This window comes from Fringilla coelebs, assembly GCF_963513975.1.
Source record: "Fringilla coelebs genome assembly, contig: SCAFFOLD_33, whole genome shotgun sequence".
Lineage (NCBI taxonomy): Eukaryota > Metazoa > Chordata > Aves > Passeriformes > Fringillidae > Fringilla > Fringilla coelebs.
Window position 1 is genome coordinate 1,784,807 of NW_028167443.1, and position 19,842 is coordinate 1,804,648.

General features: G+C 54.4%; 1 protein-coding gene across 1 annotated transcript; it reads right to left on the minus strand.

Moving 5' to 3' along the window:
• Nucleotides 1-17,428: 17,428 nt before the first annotated feature.
• On the minus strand, nucleotides 17,429-18,361 carry LOC311165908 (olfactory receptor 14I1-like; the record flags this gene model as incomplete). The annotated part of the gene is made up of 1 exon (XM_084227399.1): nucleotides 17,429-18,361. The coding sequence occupies one exon, from the start codon at nucleotides 18,359-18,361 to the stop codon at nucleotides 17,429-17,431; it is 933 nt and encodes a 310-aa protein (XP_084083525.1).
• Nucleotides 18,362-19,842: the final 1,481 nt, after the last annotated feature.

Consider the following 19,842-nt stretch of genomic DNA (forward strand, 5'->3'; position numbering starts at 1 on the left):
AATAGAAGCTCTGGGGGGATTGGGGTTCCAGGGCACCACAGTGTCAAAATTGTTCCCTCAGTTCCCAAGTCCTTGCAATGGCCCCTTGATTCCATTGTCCCCAGGCTCTCCCAAGGGTCTCCTTGGTTCCACAGTGGCACAATGGCCCCTTGGTTCCACAAGGCCCCGCAGGGTCACAGTGGCCTCTGTGCATTCACCAGGACCCAGACTGTCACAATGGACTCCTTGCTTCCATTCAGCCCCACAGTGTCACCATGGCCCCTTGGCTCCCTGCTGCCATGTCATACACAGTGTCATCATGGTCCTCTTAGTGCCACCAGGCCCTGCAGTGTCACAATGGCCCCTTGCTTCCCCAGTGCCCTGCAGTGTCACAATCACCAGAGAATCAACCAGGCTGCAAAAGACCTTGGAGAGCATCAAGTCCAACCTAGGACCCAACACCACCTTGTCACCCAGGCCATGGCACTGAGTGCCACATCCAGTCTTTCCTTAAACACTTCCAGGGATGGTCACTCACCCACCTCCCTGGGCAGCCCATTCCAATGCCCAATCACCCTTTTTGTGAAGAATATTTCCTAATGCCCAGCCTAAACATACCCTGGTGCAGCTGAAGGCTGTGTCCTCTTTTCCTGTCCAGTTCCCTGGGTAAAGAGCCCGACCCCCAGCTGGCTGCACCCTCCTGTCAGGGAGTTGTAGAGAGTGATGAGGTCTCCCCTGAGCCTCCTCTTCTCCAGGATAAACAACCCTAGCTCCCTCAGCCACTCCTCACAGGACTTGTGCTCTAGACACCTCACCAGCCTTGTTGCCCTTCTCTGGACACGCTCCAGCCCCTCCATGTCCTTCCTAAATTGGGGGGCCCAGAACAGGACACAGCACTTGAGGTGCTGCCCAACCAGTGCCGAGCACAGGGGAAGAATCACTGTCCTGCTCCTGCTGGCCACACCATTCCTGATCCATAGGAGTGCAAGGGGTTGGATGTGGGAAATGGTGGGGACACAGCGGGGACAAAGTATTATTGATGGTCAGCCATGCATGGTCTTGATTTTCATATCCAGACTGCATTGGAAGGTGCAGGGGATCATTATCAACTGGGGATTGCTGATATCAATCGATAAACAGGAAAACTAATGAAGACAAAAAAGGTCTCTCTGCATTGTTTTATATACAATATATTCATTTTGAAGACACTTCTGAAATCTGTCTAATTAACAACAAAATAATGGAAAAGTTGCATTCTTCCCAGGGGCTTTTCTTGTTCAGGTGTTTTGAACGAATATTTATGCGCTTTTCCCACGGATTTCCTCAACTGAAGAGCTCAGAAAGGAAGAGGCTTCTGGAGTAATAAAATTCATCAGCAACCTCCAACTGGCTGAGGATCCATCCCCATCAGAGCAGCAATGAATAGGAATGGGCAAAGCTCTGTGGCTGCCCCAGCTTTGGCATAGGCCTTGGGCCTGGAGCAGGAGCAGCTCTGGAGGGCCCCAGGGCCGGGGCTCTTGTGCTGCCCTGGGCAGATGGGATGGCAGCAGGGGCTGCAGAGCTCTCAGCACCTCAGCCAGAGGGGAGCAGTACACACAGGGAGCCTTTTTTGGCCTTGGCCAAGCCCCTTCCCCTATGGCTGGGGCTGAGTGCTGTGGCAGCTGCAGCTGCTGCTGTGCCCTTGCCAGGGGCTGAGGCCGTGGGGCCAGTGCCCAGAGCAGCCTGGCCTGAGCAGAGCTGTGGGGCCAGAGGTGGCTGGGCTGGGCTGGCCAGAGGCCCTTGGTGCTGCCCAGAGCTCAGGGCAGCTGGCAGAGCTTGGAGGGAGCTGGGCAGGGTTCAGAGAGCCTGGCCCAGACACCATCAGTGTCCATCTCAGCCTGGCTGAGCGTGCAGGGGCAGGACTCAGGCCAGACCTTGTGGGGCAGGGCCAGCGCCTGTGCCAGGCATTGAAAACAGGCAAGTGCCCCAGAGAGGAGGCTGCTCTGTGCCCTGGGGGGCATGGACAGAGCATGGAGGGGGCCCAGGACATTTGTCAGTTCCAGCCTCTGTCCCCAGCCCTTGGCAGCCCTGGCTGCTGAGCCCAGCTTTGCCCTGGGCTGAGTTTGGCCATGGCCCAGCTCCATCCTCCTGCGGGGCTCAGGGCCTGTTCCCGGCCATGACCAGCCCTGGCTGCCTCTCTGCTGGCCCAGAGGCCGGCAGAGCCCGGGGCAGGGCTGTCTGTGCAGGCCCACAGGTGCCACGGGCTCTGCAGGAGCTGCCAGAGGCTGCCCAGCAGGGAGGCCATGGGGCACAGAGCCCCAAGGCTGCTGTGGGCACCACGGCACAGGGGCCCTTCCCAGCCGCAATGCTCCTGGCCTGGGCTGGGCCTGCACAGGGGCTGTGCCACCATGGCTGGGCCAGCACAGGGCCACAAAGGGGCCACGCAGCCGCTGCCGGGGCTGACAGCAAGGCCAGGCACAGACAGGGAATTGCTGAGCATGGCCTGCGCTGGGCAGGGCTGAGTGTGCCAAAGGCAGAGCTCAGCTGCCCTTGGGGGCTGCAGGAACAGTCCAGAGCCCAAAGAGCCTCCATGGCTGTGCTGCAGACCAAGGCTGGAGCAGAGAAATGCAGGGCTGCTGCAGGATGGGGAGGGCATTGAATTCCAGCACACACCTCAGCTCTCTGATGATCCCGGCACCATGCTGGGCCCTGTTCCAGTCTGCAGCAGAGCAGATGTTGATGGGACAGGAGCCCATCAGGGCTCCTGTCAGGGACCTGCAGCTTGCAAGGTGCTCTGCTCTCCCTCAGGTGCTCTCGGAGAGATCCAATCCCAGCTGGGCACCTCAGGGCACAAGTAGCACTGCCTGTTCATGGGCACACAGCTGATGTCTGCCTGGAAAGGGGCACAGGTTTTAATACCTGTTCCTTTTTATAATATACAAGCAAATATTTTTTACCTGGGTCACTTGAGTACTTTTGAGAAATGGCAAAGTTTTCCCACCGGGTACAGGAATTTCCTGGATATACTGGATTCTACTGCTGATGGCAGGAGAAGAAATACTGATCTTCCCTGCTACCTTTGCCACTAACATTCAGTCTCATATTTTATGGCCCTCCTCCTTCATGTGTTTTTAGCTCTTTTGTTTAAATGGCCATGTCTAAGGGCATCTCTTCATTGAGAGCAGCTGCATCTTTGTCCATCCCTTTGCTCCCAGACCTCCTCGTGCAGCTGTTCTCTGGTCCTTCCAGTTTGTCTCCCTTGACTGGATTCATGCTTTGAGCTTCATGGAGTTGCCCAATCTTACAGAAGTTTAAATACCAATACCTCCTTAGACAGCATCTTAGTTGTAGTTTTATCTTTTATATAACCTGTTCTTATGTCTTTGTCTAAAATCCCTCTTGTACGTCAGTCCCATGTGGATGGTGGATATGTCAGATGTTGCTGGAATGTCACAAGCAGCTGAGGGAAGGGTTTTGATTTTTCTTAAATTTTATCATGTTCACATTTTTTTATGTGGGCCATGAAGGGAAACCTTTCTGTGCCTCTGAGTCTCACCAGTTTCTGGTCCCTCAAAGGACACAAACCTGATGAGTTGTGGTTCCCACTCCAGTGGCTGCACTTGCACCGCCCTCCATCCCCAGAGCTGAGCTCCCTTGTCCCAGAAAGTCCTTGGCAATGCAGGGATGAAGGAAACAGGACAAGCTGTGGGTATCAGGGGCAGGGCAGAGCCAGGGAGAAGAATGACTTTTGCATTTGATGGAGCTGTGCCTTCCCTTGGTCCTGTTGGGTGTCAGTAAATGAACATCCTTCTGTGTCTTGGGCAGCTCCTTCTCCAAGGAAGGCAGGTGGGAGTTGGAGCCAAGGAGCTGAAAGCTGCAGGCACAGCCTGAGATGGAGGGAGCTCATATTTGCACAAGGCTGCTGTGAGTGCCAGGGCTTGGATGGGGGAAATGGTGGGGTGGGGGTAGGAACAGAGTCTGATTGATTGTCAGCCATGAAGGGTCTTGATTTTCATATTTAGTCAAAGTGCATGAGGAGGTACTTGGATTCAGTGTCAGTTAGAGATTGCACATATCAATTTATTAATAGGGGGAAAAAAACTAAACAGGACCTAAGAAATGTTTTCTCACTGTCTTTTAAAAAAGAATATATTCTGTTTGCATATACTATTGGAATCTGTCTAATGAACCACAAAGCATTTGGAAACTTTTAAAAATTATTCCCAGAGGCTTGGCTTGTTAAGGTGCTCTGAATGTTAATGAGCCCTGGGGAACTGGATTCCTGAACTGAAGAGCTGAAGGCTGAACAAGCCTCTGGAGCAGGGAAATTCAGCAGCAGCCTCCAAGTGTCTGAGGATGTCAGCAGCCCCCACTGAGGCCATCCCTGCCCAGAGCCCGTGGGGGAATGGGCAGACAAGGAGAGCGTCCCTGGGGCTGGGGCAGCACAACTCAGAGGCACTAGGGGCTCCAGCTGGGAAATGGAGTCTGGAATGTGGGTGGGAAAGCCCTGCCTGGGCTGTGCCAGGCAGGACAGACAAGCCCTGACTGCCATCCCCCAAACAACCTATTCAAGGAGACATTTAAAAAGAATTAAAATTGTCTGTGTCCTCTGAGTTGGATGTACTAGAGAAATACTGACAAGAGAGTCTCAGGAGCTCCAAACAACCAAACAGCCTTTACTGGCAACTTGAGAAAATTGGAGGAACATGGCAAATGGTTTGATACAATATCCAATGTACAGAAAACACTTTTCAAAGCATTAACTAAGCCTATTCAACTTCACAAACTTTTAGCCTGTTCACTTTTAAGTTAACCAAAATTTGCAAGAGGAGGGAATCAGAAAAAGACACAGAAAGAGAGAAAGATAGGGAAAAAAAAAAAAAAAAAAGCACACACAGCTACCAACTCCTGGATTTCAGTGGTGTTCAGATGGAAATTCCAAGAGGAGGTAGGGTCAAGATGTGTGCTTACCTCATGGTCAGCCTAAAATAGCCCTTGGTCTTCCTGGGCCCTTCCCCCAGCTGGGACCTGGGCTCATTTGGTCCCTCAGGAGCTGGGCTGGGGGCTCCAGAGGTGGATGTGGAGCATTGCCTGTGCTGCGTCAGGGACTGGCAGGCACTGCTGGGCTGGGATAGAGGCTCTGGGGGGATTGGGGTTCCAGGGCACGGCAGTGCTGAGGTTCCAGGGCCGGGCAAGGCAGCACCTGCCCCTTCCTCTCCCACACATGAAATGTTTAGAGCCAACAATCTCCTCCAGTCTGACACAATAGGGAATGTTGCAGGTAAACCCCAAATTTCATGGGCATCTGTAGAAGGTCAGTTCTTTTCCATAGGAAGGAAAGCTTCAGTTCATGGTTCATTTCTGTTTTGATTGCCTGGATTCTGTTTGGTTTTGTTGTTGCTTTGTTTCCTTGGTGTGCCTGAAGTGTCCAGTCAGGAGCAGTGACTCTTGCCAAGGAACGTTGTGCTGCTGTCCCTTAATAGTAAATCTGGGTTTTGCTGATCCCTGGCCAGGGATTTTCTGCACTCTCAAGGCCTCGTTCATAACAGGGTGAAGGAGCCCTGGCCCAGGCTCTGGCCCTGGGGGACATGGGGATGGTGCCGGGGGGTCCCTGTCCCCCTGTCCCACCCCCATGGCCCCGGCCCCCCATCCCCGTGTCAGGCTCGGGGGTCGATCTTGTGGAACATCCTCTGGGGGGAGGCTGCGGCACCGGGGGCGGGGGGAACCGGGGACACAGGGGACCCCTCTGTGCACGAGCAGGGTTGGACTGCTCTGGGGGGAACTGTGAGGGGGTCAGGGCAGATTGACCTCCCCAGTGACCTCACACAACGCCTGTGATGTCACACAGCCCCTGTGATGTCACACAGCCCCTGTGAGTTCACACAGCCATCTCTGTGACCTCACACAGCCCCCTGTGATGTCACATTGCCCCTGTGATGTCACACTGCCTCCTATGATGTCATATAGTCACCCTGTGAGGTCTTACATCCTCCTGTGATTTCACAGCCCTTGTTATGATGTCACAATTAATGTTGTGATGTAACACAGCCATTATATGATGTCACAACCTGGTCTGTGATATCACAGCCCCTCTGTGATGTCACAGAGATAGCCTGTGATGACAGAATCCATTCTATGATGTCCTGCCTATGATGTCACAGAGCTTACTCTGTGATATCACAGGAGGCTCCATGATCACACACAGCTGTTCTGTGATGTCACAGACTGCTCTGTGATGTCACAAAGCTCCTTCGTGATATCACAGGACCAGTGCTGGGATATCACTCTGTGAAGTCATACAGTTGGTCTGTGATATCACAGAAGACTCTGGGATGTCCCAAAGGCACCCTGTGACATCACAGTCTCTTCTCTGATGTCATAGCCTGCTCTATGGCGTTACACAGACACCCAGTGATGTCAAAAGCCACTCTCTGATGTCACAGAGACACCCTTTATGATGGCAGAGTCTGCTCTACAGCTCTACTCTATTTTGTCACAGTCAGCTGTATGATGGCACAACCCCCTCAATGTTGTCACAAAACCCTCTCTGTGTTGTCATACTGACACTCTGTAATGTCACAGCACACACTTTGACCTCACAGCCAGCTCTATGATTTCACACAGCCAGCTCTATGATTTCACACAGCCATGCCACGATGTCACATCCTGCTCTGTGATGTCACACAATCCCTTTTATGCTTCAGTAGCTGTTGTGTGACCTCACACAAAAAACTCTGTGACATCATAGCCCAACCTGTGACCTCACACAACCCACTCTGGGCTGGCCTTGGCCTCCTGGTGGCCACCTCTCATCTGCTTTCAAAACACTGGGGGCCTCTGCTTTTCTTCTCATGGAAAGAAACATCTTTCAAGTCCAGGCATCCATGGCCAAAATTGAGAATCAGCCTCTGAAATTCCTTATATCCAAGGATAGTTCCCAGACAAAAGCTGCCAGGACAATCCAGGTTCCCTTGGCTTCCGGAGGGCCAGCTCTCATCTGCCTTTGAAACTCTGGGAATCCATACTTTCCTTCCTATGGAAAAGAGCTGTCCTTCTCGTCCAGATGCCCACAGGGTAAAGTGGAGTTTGGCCTCCCAAATTCTGTCTATCCAAGGATTTCTCCCTGGCAACAGGCCTGGCTGGCCTTGGCCTCCTTGGGGCCACCTCTAATCAGCCTTTGAAACACAGGGGCTCTGCCCTTTCCTTCCCATGGAGAACTGTCATTCCAGTCCAGGAACCCATGGCTGAAATGGAATTCCACCCCCAACACTCCCCATATATCCAAAGGTTGCTTTCAGACAAAAGCTGCAAGGACAGACAGATCTGGCTTGCCTTGGCCTCTGGTGACTGCCTCTCATCTGCCTTTAAACCCTGGGGTTCTGTGGTTTCTTTCCTGTAGAAAACAACTGTCCGCCTTGTCCAGGTGCTTTGAGCACACTTTGAGGGACTGAGTCTGATGCAAAGAGCACCAAAGCCCCAGAGGGTCATTAAAGTCCTGGTGCTGTGTCTGTGCTGCTGAGCTGGGCCGGGCTCCTGGCCCAGAGGCAGCTCCTGGCAAGGGCAGTGCTGCAGAGAGACAGCTCTGGCCAGGAGCAGCTCCTGTGCACAGCCCAGCAGGGCTGGGGCACGGCCAGGGCACCTCAGGGACACGAGCAGGGCACAGACAGAGCTCACAGGGGCTCAGCACTGGCAGGGGCTGTGGGATGTCTCAGAGGGCGCTGTGTCACAGCAGCACCTCTGTGGCTGTGTCATGGAGGCACAGAGCAGCTGTGATGTCAGCAAGGGGCTGTGTGACAGCACAGAGTGGGCTGTGTGAGGTCAAAGATTGGGCTGTGACATCTTAGAGTTTGTTGCGTGAGGTCATAAAGCAGCTATGGCATCAAAGAGCAGGCTGTGATGTCACTGGCTGGGCTGTGAGATAACAAGGTGGCTGTATGACATCACAGTGTTGTTGTGTGTAATCACTGAGTGGGTTGTTACATCACAAAGCAGACTATGACATCAGAGGGTGGATGTATAACACCACAGAGTTGATTGTGAATCTCAGAGCAGGCTGTGACATCATAGAGTGGGCTGTGAGATCACTGGTTGTTATGTGACATCATAGAATAGGCTGAAATGTCACATGGTGGTGATGTGACATGATAAGAGTGGGCTGTGACATGGCCCTAGTGCATCCTGGTGCATTGTGACATCAGAGAGTGTGTGGTGAGGTCACAGAGCAGACTCTGCCATCATGGTGGGCTGCTCTGTGACATCACAGACCAGGCTGTGACATCATAAAATGGCAATGTGACATCACAATATTGACTGTGACATCATCATGCGGCCTGTGACATCATAATGTGGCCTTTGACATCACAAGAGGACTGTGTGACATCACAGGGGCTGTGTGACATCACAGTGGCTGTGTGAGGTCACTGGGGAGGTCACTCTGCCCTGGTCCCCCCTCACAGTTCCCCCCAGAGCAGTCCAACCCTGCTCGTGCACAGCGGGGTCCCCTGTCCCCCCGCGTCCCCCCGCCCCCGGCACCGCAGCCTCCCCCAGAGGATGTTCCATGAGATCGACCCCAGAGCCTGACATGGGGACGGGGGGACGGGGCCATGGGGGTGGGACAGGGGGACAGGGACCTCCAGCAGCATCCCCGTGTCCCCCAGGGCCAGAGCCTGGGCCAGGGCTCCTTCACCCTGTTCCAAACGAGGCCTTGAGAGCGCTGAAAAAATCCCCAGCAAGGGATCAGCAAAAACCAGATTTAGTATTAAGGGACAGCAGCACAAAGTTCCTTGGGAAGAGTCACTCTGCTCCTGACTGGACACTTCAGGCACACCAGGGAAACAAAGCAACAACAAAACCAAGCAGAATCCAGGCAATCAAACCAGAAATGAACCGAGAACTGTCCCCCTGTGTGTGTGTGACACAAGGACAGTGAGGGCAAGGATAACAGGAATACAGCCCAAAAGCTTAACAGAGCTCAAACTTAACAGGACCTAACTGATACCTTAACCTTAACTGATACCTTCAACTTCACAATGTACAAAAGAACGGCACATAACAGCATTTAACCTAACTTGAAAACTATGATTTTGCAATTTGAAAGAGGAATAACACTTAACAGCATTTAACTCCGCTTATAACATATATTAAACAACCTAGCAGAAGAACATCTCATAATACATTTAACTTCACTGAGACCTTGTGATTTATCCTCACCTACAGGCCTGACTGACTCAGCTACCCAAGGCACTCAAACCCCTCAGAGAGCAGCATTTCTGCCACATTTCCCCAGCACAGGCACTCCTGTGTACACACAGACACCAAGAGTCAGTGCAAGGCACCTGGGAAAAATTCCCCTGAGGGCAGGGAATGCTCACTGCTGATGCTTTGGCATCTCCCCTGTGGGTGAAGGGTTGAGCCTGGAGGAGTGGGGGGATCGGCCCAGGCTCTGTCGATGTTTGGGATCCCCGAGTGCAGCAAACGGGAGAGTTCCCAGCTGGGAGAGGCCCCACTCAGAGGGAGTCGCTGGCCCAGGAGAGCTCCAAGGGCTCCTTTTGGAGCGCTGTTTGCAGGGCCCCACGAGAGGGGCTTCAGTCCCAGCAATGGCTCATCCTGGCCACACTTGGCATCAGCAGCTTTCTTTGGCAGTGTGAGAACAGGGATGTTGTGCCACGGAGGGAACAGAAACAGTTCCCAGGGCTGCTCCTAAAGGAGCCAGGAGCTGTTTGGGCAGCAGCAGTGCCTGGAGCAGACAGTGTTTGTGATGAGCTGCAGAGGAGCTGAGCCCAGGGGCTGTTGGCCAAGGCCGAGGCCCAAGGAGCATTTCTCAGCTGGCAGGGCGGCCTGAGAAGGGGAGGGGGGAATGCAGCAGCACAGGGCCATGGAACCAAGGGAGCCTTGTGACACTGTGGGGCCTCATGGAATCATGGAGAGCACTGTGACATTGCTGGGCCTCATGGAACCAAGGGGACTGTACTGATGCTGTGTGGCTCCATGGAATGTAGGGATCATTGTGACTCTGAGAGGTCCCATCAAACCAAGGGTCCATTGTGACGCCACAGGGCCTCATGGAACCATGGAGACCATTGTGACACTTTGGGATGTCATGGAACCAAGGGGCCATTGTGACACTCTGAGACTCCATGGAACCAAAGGTCCATTGTGACATTGCAAGGCCTCATGGAACCATGCAAAGACCATTAGGACACTTCACAGGCTCATGGAACCAAGGTGTCATTGTGATGCTGAGGGGCACCATGGAAACATGGAGACCATTGTGACACTCAGGGGACTCATGGAATCATGGACACCATTGTGACACTGTGAGGGCCCATGGAATAAGCAAAGCACTGTGACACTGTGAGGCCTCATGGAACCAATGAGACCATTGTTACCCTGGGGGTGCCCACAGAACCAAGAGGACCATTGTGATATTGTGGGGCCTCATGAAACCAAGATGCCTTTGTGACACTGCGGGGCTGCATGGAATCAAAACCCCAGGGTGACACAGAGTGGCCTCCTGTCATCAGTGGTCCATTGTGACATTGTGGTGCCAAAGGAGACCATTGTGACACACCAAACCCACAGGGTCCAAAGCTCTGTTGTGACATTGCAGGGTTCATGGTATAGAGGCATCAACTGACATTGTGAGGCCTGGGGAACCACAGAGACCATTGTGACACTGCAAGGCCTCATGGAATTCTTGGGAACATTTTGACACTGAGGGGCCCCCATGAAATCAAGGAATCATTATGACACTATGGAGCCTCATAAAACCAAGGGAACACTGAACAGGTCTGACTAGTTTGGCCTCCCATGGACTGCCTGACTGGTCTAACTGATCTTGGCATGTTGAGGGTCTCTTCTCATCTGCTGCTGGAACACTGGGGCTCTGTGCTTTCCTGCCTGTGGAAAGTAACTGTCCTTCTCCTCCATGGCCAGAATTGGGGTTCCACCTCCAACATTGGCTGTGGTGACAGACTGGAAGAGATTGTTGCCTCTAAACATTTCATGTGTGGGGGAGAAAGGGGCAGGTCCAGCCTTGCCCTGCCCTGTAACCCAGCCTTGCCCTGCCCTGGAATCCTAATCCCCCCAGAGCCTCTATCCCAGCCCAGCAATGTCTGCTAGTTTCTGGCACAGCGCAGTGGGGGCTGCTGACATACTCAGCAACTTGGAGGCCGCTGTCCTGTTTAGGTTTTTTCATGTTAATTCATTGATATGTGCAATCTCCAATTGACACTGAATCCAAGTACCTCCTCATGCTGTTTGAATGGATATGAAAATCAAGACCCTTCTTGGCTGACAATCAATCAGACTCTGTCCCTACCCCCACCCCACCATTTCCCCCATCCAAGCCCTGGAACTCAGAGCAGCCTTTCTGCAAATCTGAGCTGCCTCCAGCCCAGGCTGCGCCTGCAGCTTTCAGCACCTTGGCTCCAACTCCCACCTGCTTTCCTCAGAAAAGGAGCTGCCTGAGACACAGAGGGATGTTCATTTATAGTCAGCCAACAGAGCCAAGGGAAGGCACAGCTCCATCAAATGCAAAAGTCATTCTTCTCCCTGGCTCTGCCCTGCCCCTGATACCCACAGCTTGTCCTGTTTCCTTCATCCCTGCATTGCCAAGGACTTTCTGGGACAAGGGAGCTCTGCTCAGGGAATGGAGGGAGGTGCAAGTGCAGCCACTGGAGTGGGAACCACAACTCATCAGATTTGTGACCTTTGAGGGACCAGAAACTGGTGAGACTCAGAGGCACAGAAAGGTTTCTCTTCATAGCCAACATAAAAAGTGTGAACATGATAAAATTTAATAAACATCAAAACCCTTCCCTCAGCTCCTTGTGACATCCCAACAACATCTGACATATCCACCACCCACAAGGGATTGCCATACAGGAAGGATTTTAGACAAAGACATAAGAACAGGCTTTGTAAAAGATAAAACTACAACTAAGATGCTGTTTAAGGACAACATCTGAAAGATTGGGCAACTCCCTGAAGCTCAAAGCATGAATCCAGTCAAGGGAGACAAATTGGAAGGACCAGAAAACAGCTGCACGAGGAAGTCTGGGAGCAAAGGGAAGGACAAAGATGCAGCTGCTCTCAATGAAGAGATGCCCTTAGACATGGCCATTTCAACAAAAGAGCTAGAAACACATGAAGGAAGAGGGTCATAAAATATTAGACTGAATGTTGGTAGCAAAGGTAGCAGGGAAGATCAGTATTTCTTCTCCTGCCAGCACCAGTAGAATCCCATATATCCAGGAAGTTCCTGTTCCTGGTGGGAAAACTTTGCCATTTCTCAAAAGTACACAAGTGACCCATGTGAAAAAGATTTGCTTGCATATTATGAAAGGAACAGGCATTAACACATGTGCCCCTTTCCAGGCAGACATCAGCTGTGTGCCCATGAACAGGCAGTGCCACTTGTGCCCTGAGGTGCCCAGCTGGGATTGGATCTCTCCGAGAGCACCTGAGGGAGAGCAGAGCACCTTGCAAGCTGCAGATCCCTGACAGCCCTGCAGGGCTCCTGTCCCATCAACATCTGCTCTGCTGCAGACTGGAACAGGGCCCAGCATGGTGCCGGGATCATCAGAGAGCTGAGGTGTGTGCTGGAATTCAATGCCCTCCCCATTCCGCAGCAGCCCTGCATTTCCCTGCTCCAGCCTTGGTCTGCAGCACAGCCATGGAGGCTCTTTGGGCTCTGGACTGTTCCTGCAGCCCCTCAAAGGAAGCTGAGCTCTTCCTTTGGCACACTCAGCCCTGCCCAGCACAGACCATGCTCAGCAATTCCCTGTCTGTGCCTGGCCCTGCTGTCAGCCCTGGCAGCGGCTGCGTGGCCCCTTTGTGGCCCTGTGCTGGCCCAGCCATGGTGGCGCAGGCCCAGCCCAGGCCAGGAGCATTGTGGCTGGGAAGGGCCCCTGTGCTGTGGTGCTCACAGCAGCCTTGGGGCTCTGTGCCCCATGGCCTCCCTGCTGGGCAGCCTCTGCCAGCTCCTGCAGAGCCCGTGGCACCTGTGGGCCTGCACAGACAGCCCTGCCCCGGGCTCTGCCTGCCTCTGGGCCAGCAGAGAGGCAGCCAGAGCTGGCCATGGCTGGGAACAGGCCCTGAGCCCCGCAGGAGGATGGAGCTGGGCCATGGCCAAACTCAGCCCAGGGCAAAGCTGGGCTCAGCAGCCAGGGCTGCCAAGGGCTGGGGACAGAGGCTGGAACTGACAAATGTCCTGGGCCCCCTCCATGCTCTGTCCATGCCCCCCAGGGCACAGAGCAGCCTCCTCTCTGGGGCACTTGCCTGGTTTCAATGCTTTGCTCAGGCACTTGCCCTGCCCCACAAGGCCTGGCCTGAGTCCTGCCCCTGCACACTCAGCCAGGCTGAGATGGACACTGATGGTTTCTGTGCCAGGCTCTCTGAGCCCAACCCAGCTCTCTGCAAGCTCTGACAGCTGCCCTGAGCTCTGGGCAGCACCAAGAGCCTCTGGCCAGCCCAGCTCAGCCACCTCTGGCCCCACAGCTCTGCTCAGGCCAGGCTGCTCTGGGCACTGGCCCCATGGCCTCAGCCCCTGGCAAGGGCACAGCAGCAGCTGCAGCTGCCACAGCACTCAGCCCCAGCCATGGAGGAAGGTGCCTGGCCAAGGCACAAGGAGGCTCCCTGGGTGCCCTGCTCCCCTCTGGCTGAGGTGCTGAGAGCTCTGTAGCCCCTGCTGCCATCCCATCTGCCTGGGGCAGCACAAGAGCCCCGGCCTTGAGGCCCTCCGGAGCTGTTCCTGCTGCAGGCCCAGGGCCCATCCCAAAGCTGGGGCAGCCACAGAGCTTTGCCCATTCCTGTTCATTGCTGCTCTGATGGGGATGGATCCTCAGCACCTTGGAGGTTTCTGATGAATTTTACTACCCCAGAGGCCTCTTCTTTCTTGAGTTCTTCAGTTCAGGAATTCCTTGAGACAAGATCAGAAAAATTTGTTCAAAACACCTCAACAAGAAGAGCCCCTAAGAATAATTGGAATATTCAATTCTTCTCTGTTAAGTTTGAAAGATTTCAGAAGTGTATTTACAGAGGATGCAGTATATTGAAAACAATGCAGAGAGAGCTGTTTTCTCCTGTTTTCCTGTTTATGGATTGATATTAGCAATGTCCAATTGATATTGACCCACAGCAGCTTTTAATGCAGTCTCAACAGATAGAAAAATCAAGACCCTTCATGGCTGACCATCAATAACACTTTGTCCCAACCCCCTCCCCACCATTTCCCTCATCCAACCCCTGGTACTCCTATGGACAGGAATAGTGTGGCCAGCAGGAGCAGGGCAGTGATTTTTCCCCTGTGTTGGGCAGTCTTTGGTCAGCACCTCAAGTGTGGTGTCCAGGTCTAGGCCCCCAATTTAGGAAGGACGTGGAGGGGCTGGAGCGTGTCCAGAGAAGGGCAACAAGGCTGGTGAGGGTCTAGAGCACAAGTCCTGTGAGGAGTGGCTGAGGGAGCTGGGGTTGTTTATCCTGGAGATGGGGAGGCTCAGGGGAACCTCATCTGCAACTCTCTGAAAGGAGGGTGCAGCCAGCTGGGGTCCAGCTCTTTTCCCCAGGGAGCAGTGACAGAACGAGAGGACGAAGCCTTCAGCTGCACCAGGAGACGTTTAGGCTGGACATTAGGAAATACTCTTCACAAAAAGGGTGATTGGGCATTGGAATGGGCTGCCCAGGGAGGTGGGTGAGTGACCATTTCTGGTGGTGTTTAAGGAAAGACTGGATGTGGCACTCAGTGCCATGGCCTGGGTGACAAGGTGGTGTTGGGTCCCAGGTTGGACTTGATGCTCTCCAAGGTCTTTTGCAGCCTGGCTGATTCTCTGATGATTGTAATACTGCAGGGGCCATTGTGACACTGCAGGGCCTGGTGGCACTAAGAGGACCATGGTGACACTGTGTCCGACGTGGCAGCACAGAGCCAAGGGGCCATTGTGCCACTGTGGGACTGAATAGAAGCAAGGAGTCCATTGTGACAGGCTTGGTCCTGGTGGAACCACCGAGGCCACTGTGACACTGCGAGGCCTTGTGGAACCAAGGGGCCATTGTGCCATTGTGGAACCAAAGAGACCCTTGGGAGAGCCTGGGGACAATGGAATCAAGGGGCAATTGCTCCATTGCAAGGATGTTGGGGACTGAGGGAACAATTGTGACACTGTGGTGCCCCATGGAACCAAGGGTCCCTGGTGACACTGCAGGATCTTGTGTCACCAGGGCTCCATTGTGACACTGCAGCACCAAGGAATTCATTGTGGCACTCTGAGGCCTCATGGAACCAAGAGGCCACTGTGACCTTTCAGGGCCTTGTGGAACTATGCAGAGCATTGTGACAGAGCGGGACCTGGTGTCATGTTAGGCCATAGTGACACTGCAGGGCCCCTTGGAACCAAGGGGCCAGTGCTGCTCCTCAGGGACTCCTGGAATGAAGGAAACATGTTTGACACCGTGGTGGCCCTTGGGACCAAGAGGCCATTGTGACACTATGGATCCAAGGAGAGCATTGCTGCACTGCCAGACCTAATAGAACCAAAGATCCATTGTGACCCTGCAGGGACTTGTGAGACCAAGGGCCATTGTGACAATGTAGGGCCCAAGGATCCAAGGGACTTTGTTACAGCAAGGACTCCCATGGAACCAAAGGGACATTGTGACACTGGGAGGCCTCAAGGAATCGTGGATACCATTGAGACACTCTGGGACCTCATGGAACTGTGGAAATACCATGCTGGGTGCAAGTGTAGATCTACTGGAGGATAGGAGGGCTCTGGACAGGGCCCTGGATAGGCTGGATCCAGGGCCCAAATCCAACAAGGTGAGGTTTAACAAATCCAAGTGCCGGATCCTGCACTTTGGCCACAACAACCCCTGCAGCACTACAGGCTGGGGACAGAGTGGCTGCACAGCAGCCAGGCAGAAAGGGACCTGCAGGGACTGATGGACAGATGGCTGGACAAGAGCCAGCAGTGTGTCCAGGTGGCCAAGAAGGCCAATGGTCCTTGGCCTGGCTCAGGAATGGTGTGGCCAGCAGGAGCAGGGCAGTGATTCTTCCCCTGTGCTTAGCACTGATTGGGGATGACCTCGAGTGCTGTTTGCTGTTCTGGGTCCCCAAATTTAGGAGGGACATGGAGGGGCTGGAGTGTGTCCAGAGAAGGGCAACAAGGCTGGTGAGGGGTCTGGAACACAAGTCCTGTGAGGAGTGGCTAGGGGAGCTGGGGTTGTTTATCCTGGAGAAGAGGAGGCCAAGGGGAGACAAGATGGTGTCAGGGCACAGGTGTGACTTGATGATCTCCAAGGTCTTTTCCACCCTTGCTGATCCTGGGATTCTCTGAAACCACCCTTGGAGCAGTTGCAGGATGAGCTCTGGGCCTCCTCTTCAGAAGCTCCAGCAGCCCAGATCCCTCAGCTTCTCCTCAAGCCCATGCTGTCAGTCCTGCAGAGCCTCTGCAGCTCCTCCTCATTGCCCAGAACAAGGAGCCCCAGAGGCAGACACAGCAGCCCAGATGTGTCCTCCTTGCCTGTGGTGCCTCTGGCAAGGGAGAAACACCAGGCACTGCAGGAGCCTGCAGACAATTCCTGCAGCACTTGTAGGATGATCCTGCTGCCCAAGGGATGTTCCCATGGTGCCAAGTCAGAAACTGCAATGGGAGTGGGGCCAGAGAGGAAGGGGCAAACAGGGATGGGCTGTTTGCAGGGGAGTGAACAGGGGTGGGCAAGAGGAAGAAATTTGAAGCACAAAAAGGAAAGAAAACAAAGGTGAAGGCAAGGAAATGCTCAGGGCAGCTTGGGGGTGGCTGCCAGGCAGGCCTGGCTCTGAGCAACAGCGTCTGCAGTGGGACAGGAAACTCCCAGCTGATGGGAACAAACCTTCTGGCTGACTGCAGAGGCCACGACAAAGCTGAGTGGTTTCCCTGGTGTCCCCCAGCCCTTCCTGGCCCCAGGGGCTGATGGCATTTCTGCTCCCTCAGGTTCATGTCCCCAAAGCAGCAGCATGGGGGATCTCTTACTTGCTCTGTGCAATGCAAATAGGGGCTCCTGAGCCAGTGCTGCCATGTCTGTGCCTGCAAGGATGGGGCACCTGTGTGAGCTGGGGGGAGAGGCCAGGGCTGCAGAGGGGGGATGTTGTTGGCAGCTCCATGAGGATGCTCTAGGACACTGCCCTGGGCTGTCCAGCACACTGGGGATGGATCAGCCCCTGCTTTACTGCTCCTTCCTTAGTCCCCCAGGGCCCTTGCAGAGCACCAGCCATGCTATTTTCCCCCAGCCTTTCCACGACCAGCATGGGCGTGCTCACGGGGGATTTCTGTGCTGAGCATTGGCCTGGGTGAGTTCTTGAGAGAGTCTGTGCAAGGAGCCTGGAGTGGACAATATTAAAAAACTTGAACAAAGAAAAAGAATCTTCAAATTGAAGCCAAAAAGGAGTATCAAAGATGATTTTATTTCAAGTGATTGCCAGAAATTGGCCAGGAGTTTAATGTTCCTGAAAGCATCGAGTCATCAGTGTCCACACTGCAGTCTGGAGCTCTTGGTTCCTCAGGCTGTAGATGAGGGGGTTCAGGGCTGGAGTCACCACCGAGTACAGAACTGACAGGGCCAGATCCAGGGACAGGGAGGCCACAGAGGGGGGCTTCAGGTGGGCAAATATGCCAGTGCTGAGGAACAGGGAGAGCACGGCCAGATGAGGGAGGCATGTGGAAAAGGCTTTGTACCGTCCCTGCTCAGCGGGGATCCTCAGCACAGCCCTGAAGATCTGCACATAGGAGAAAACAATGAACGCAAAACAACCAAGTGCTATACAACCACTAACAGCAAGAAGCCCCAATTCCCTAAGATAGGTTTTGGAGCAGGAGAGCTTGAGGATCTGTGGGATTTCACAGAAGAACTGGCCCAGGACATTGCCCTGGCACAGGGGCAGGGAAAATGTATTGGCTGTGTGCAGCAGGGAATAGAGAAAGGCACTGGCCCAGGCAGCTGCTGCCATGTGGGCACAAGCTCTGCTGCCCAGGAGGGTCCCGTAGTGCAGGGGTTTGCAGATGGACACGTAGCGGTCGTAGCACATGATGGTCAGGAGGGAAAATTCTGCTTCAGTAAAGAACAGAAAGAAAAAGAGCTGTGCAGCACATCCTGTGTAGGAGATGTTCCTGGTGTCCCAGAGGGAATTATGCATGGCTTTGGGGACAGTGGTGCAGATGGAGCCCAGGTCAGTGAGGGCCAGGTTGAGCAGGAAGAAAAACATGGGGGTGTGCCAGTGGTGGCCGCAGGCTATGGCGCTGATAATGAGGCTGTTGCCCAGGAGGGCAGCCAGGGAGATGCCCAGCAAGAGGCAGAAGTGTAGGAGCTGCAGCTGCCGCGTGTCTGCCAGTGCCAGCAGGAGGAAGTGGCTGATGGAGCTGCTGTTGGACATTTCTTCCCTCTGCCCATGGAGTCCTGTTCAAGGAGGGCACAGTGACAAGTCAGGGCATACTTTGCTGTGCAATGTCCAAGCCCTTTCTCCCAGCCCTGCCCCTGCTGCTCTCTGCAACCCAATTTTCTCAGAGCCCTTCCTTCAGCCCCATGCCTGGAGCTCTGCTGGGATCTGACCCTATTGCTGTGATGAGTAGGGGCCCTTCCCATGGACACCGAGGGGTCAGCTGTACTCTGCAGCAGTGGGGTCACAGAAATGGGAAAGGGGCCAATCCTGGGCTTGGATTTCATCAGTCCAAACTGTTCCTGTGGCAGAGGAGCTTGGCAGCATCTTCTGTCCCAGGGCTAAGGAACAGTCACAGCCAAAGGCAGTTTGAGATGGTTTCCTGCTGCCCTCAGGGAGATCAGAGAGAACTGTGCAAAGCCAGAACAGTGGCTGCAAGTCATTGAAGGGTGAAGGGAGCTGCTCTGTCACTCCATCTGTCCCCAGCTGCCCTTTCTGAGATCCAGGGCAGTCCCTGTGCTCCCCTGGAAATCAGCCTGACACAGCTGAGAGCAGAGGGACCCACAGCAGAGCAAACTGGCTCAGCCTTTCTCAGTCTCAGCCCCACTCTGGCTAAGGACACTCCTGTCCCTCAGTGTCACAGCTTGGATGGCATCCCAAGGACACACCAAGGGTCCTGTCCATGGCACTGCTTAAGGCGAGTGGGCTCATTGCCAGCCTCCCAGCCTGCCCTGCCCAGAGCTCCCCGGGCACAGCAATGGGACACCACATTGCTGTGCTCAGTCTTCACAGGAGGAGCCCAAGGGCTGGACCTGACCCTGCAGCTGGAACTGCCATTCCAGAGAGACCCTCAGCAATGCCAGAAGCACCTGGGCAAGGCAAGGAGAGAGAGCCAGGCTTGAGGAAAAGGCTTTTCTCCGCCCAGCCCTGCCCAGCCCCTGCCAGGCAGCACCAGGACAGGACAGTGGCCCTCAGGCCCTGGTCAGTAGGGAATGGGCATGTGGCTGGAGAGATGCCCTTCATCTCTGGTGCTGCTCTGCTGGCCCAGGAGGGACTGAGAGCCCCGAGCCCCTGGGCTGAGGGCTGTGCTGGCTGGGAGGGGACACAAGAGCTATGCTGCTCAGGGCAGGGTCTACCCTGCAGGGCAGGGCTGGCAGGTGCCACATCTGCCCTGCAGCAGGGCTTCCATCAGCACTGCCTCCCTTCCTCCCTGCCCATTTCTCTGCTGCTGGAGCTGTGCCAGCCCGAGCTGCTCCTGTGGCCCTGGGCTCCTTCCCTGCCAGAACTGCCAGAGCCCAGCCCAGCCCCTGGGCCAGCTCTGCCCTGCAGTTGCTTGGGGCTGCAGGGATTTAAGAACAGCTCCCTCAGCCTGGCCACCTTGGAAGGATGATGCTGCATGGATCTGGAGGCTGGGCAGATGGAAGCATTTGCTGAGGTTCCCAGGAAAACTCAGTGTGATGGTTTGAGAGCCTCAGCCC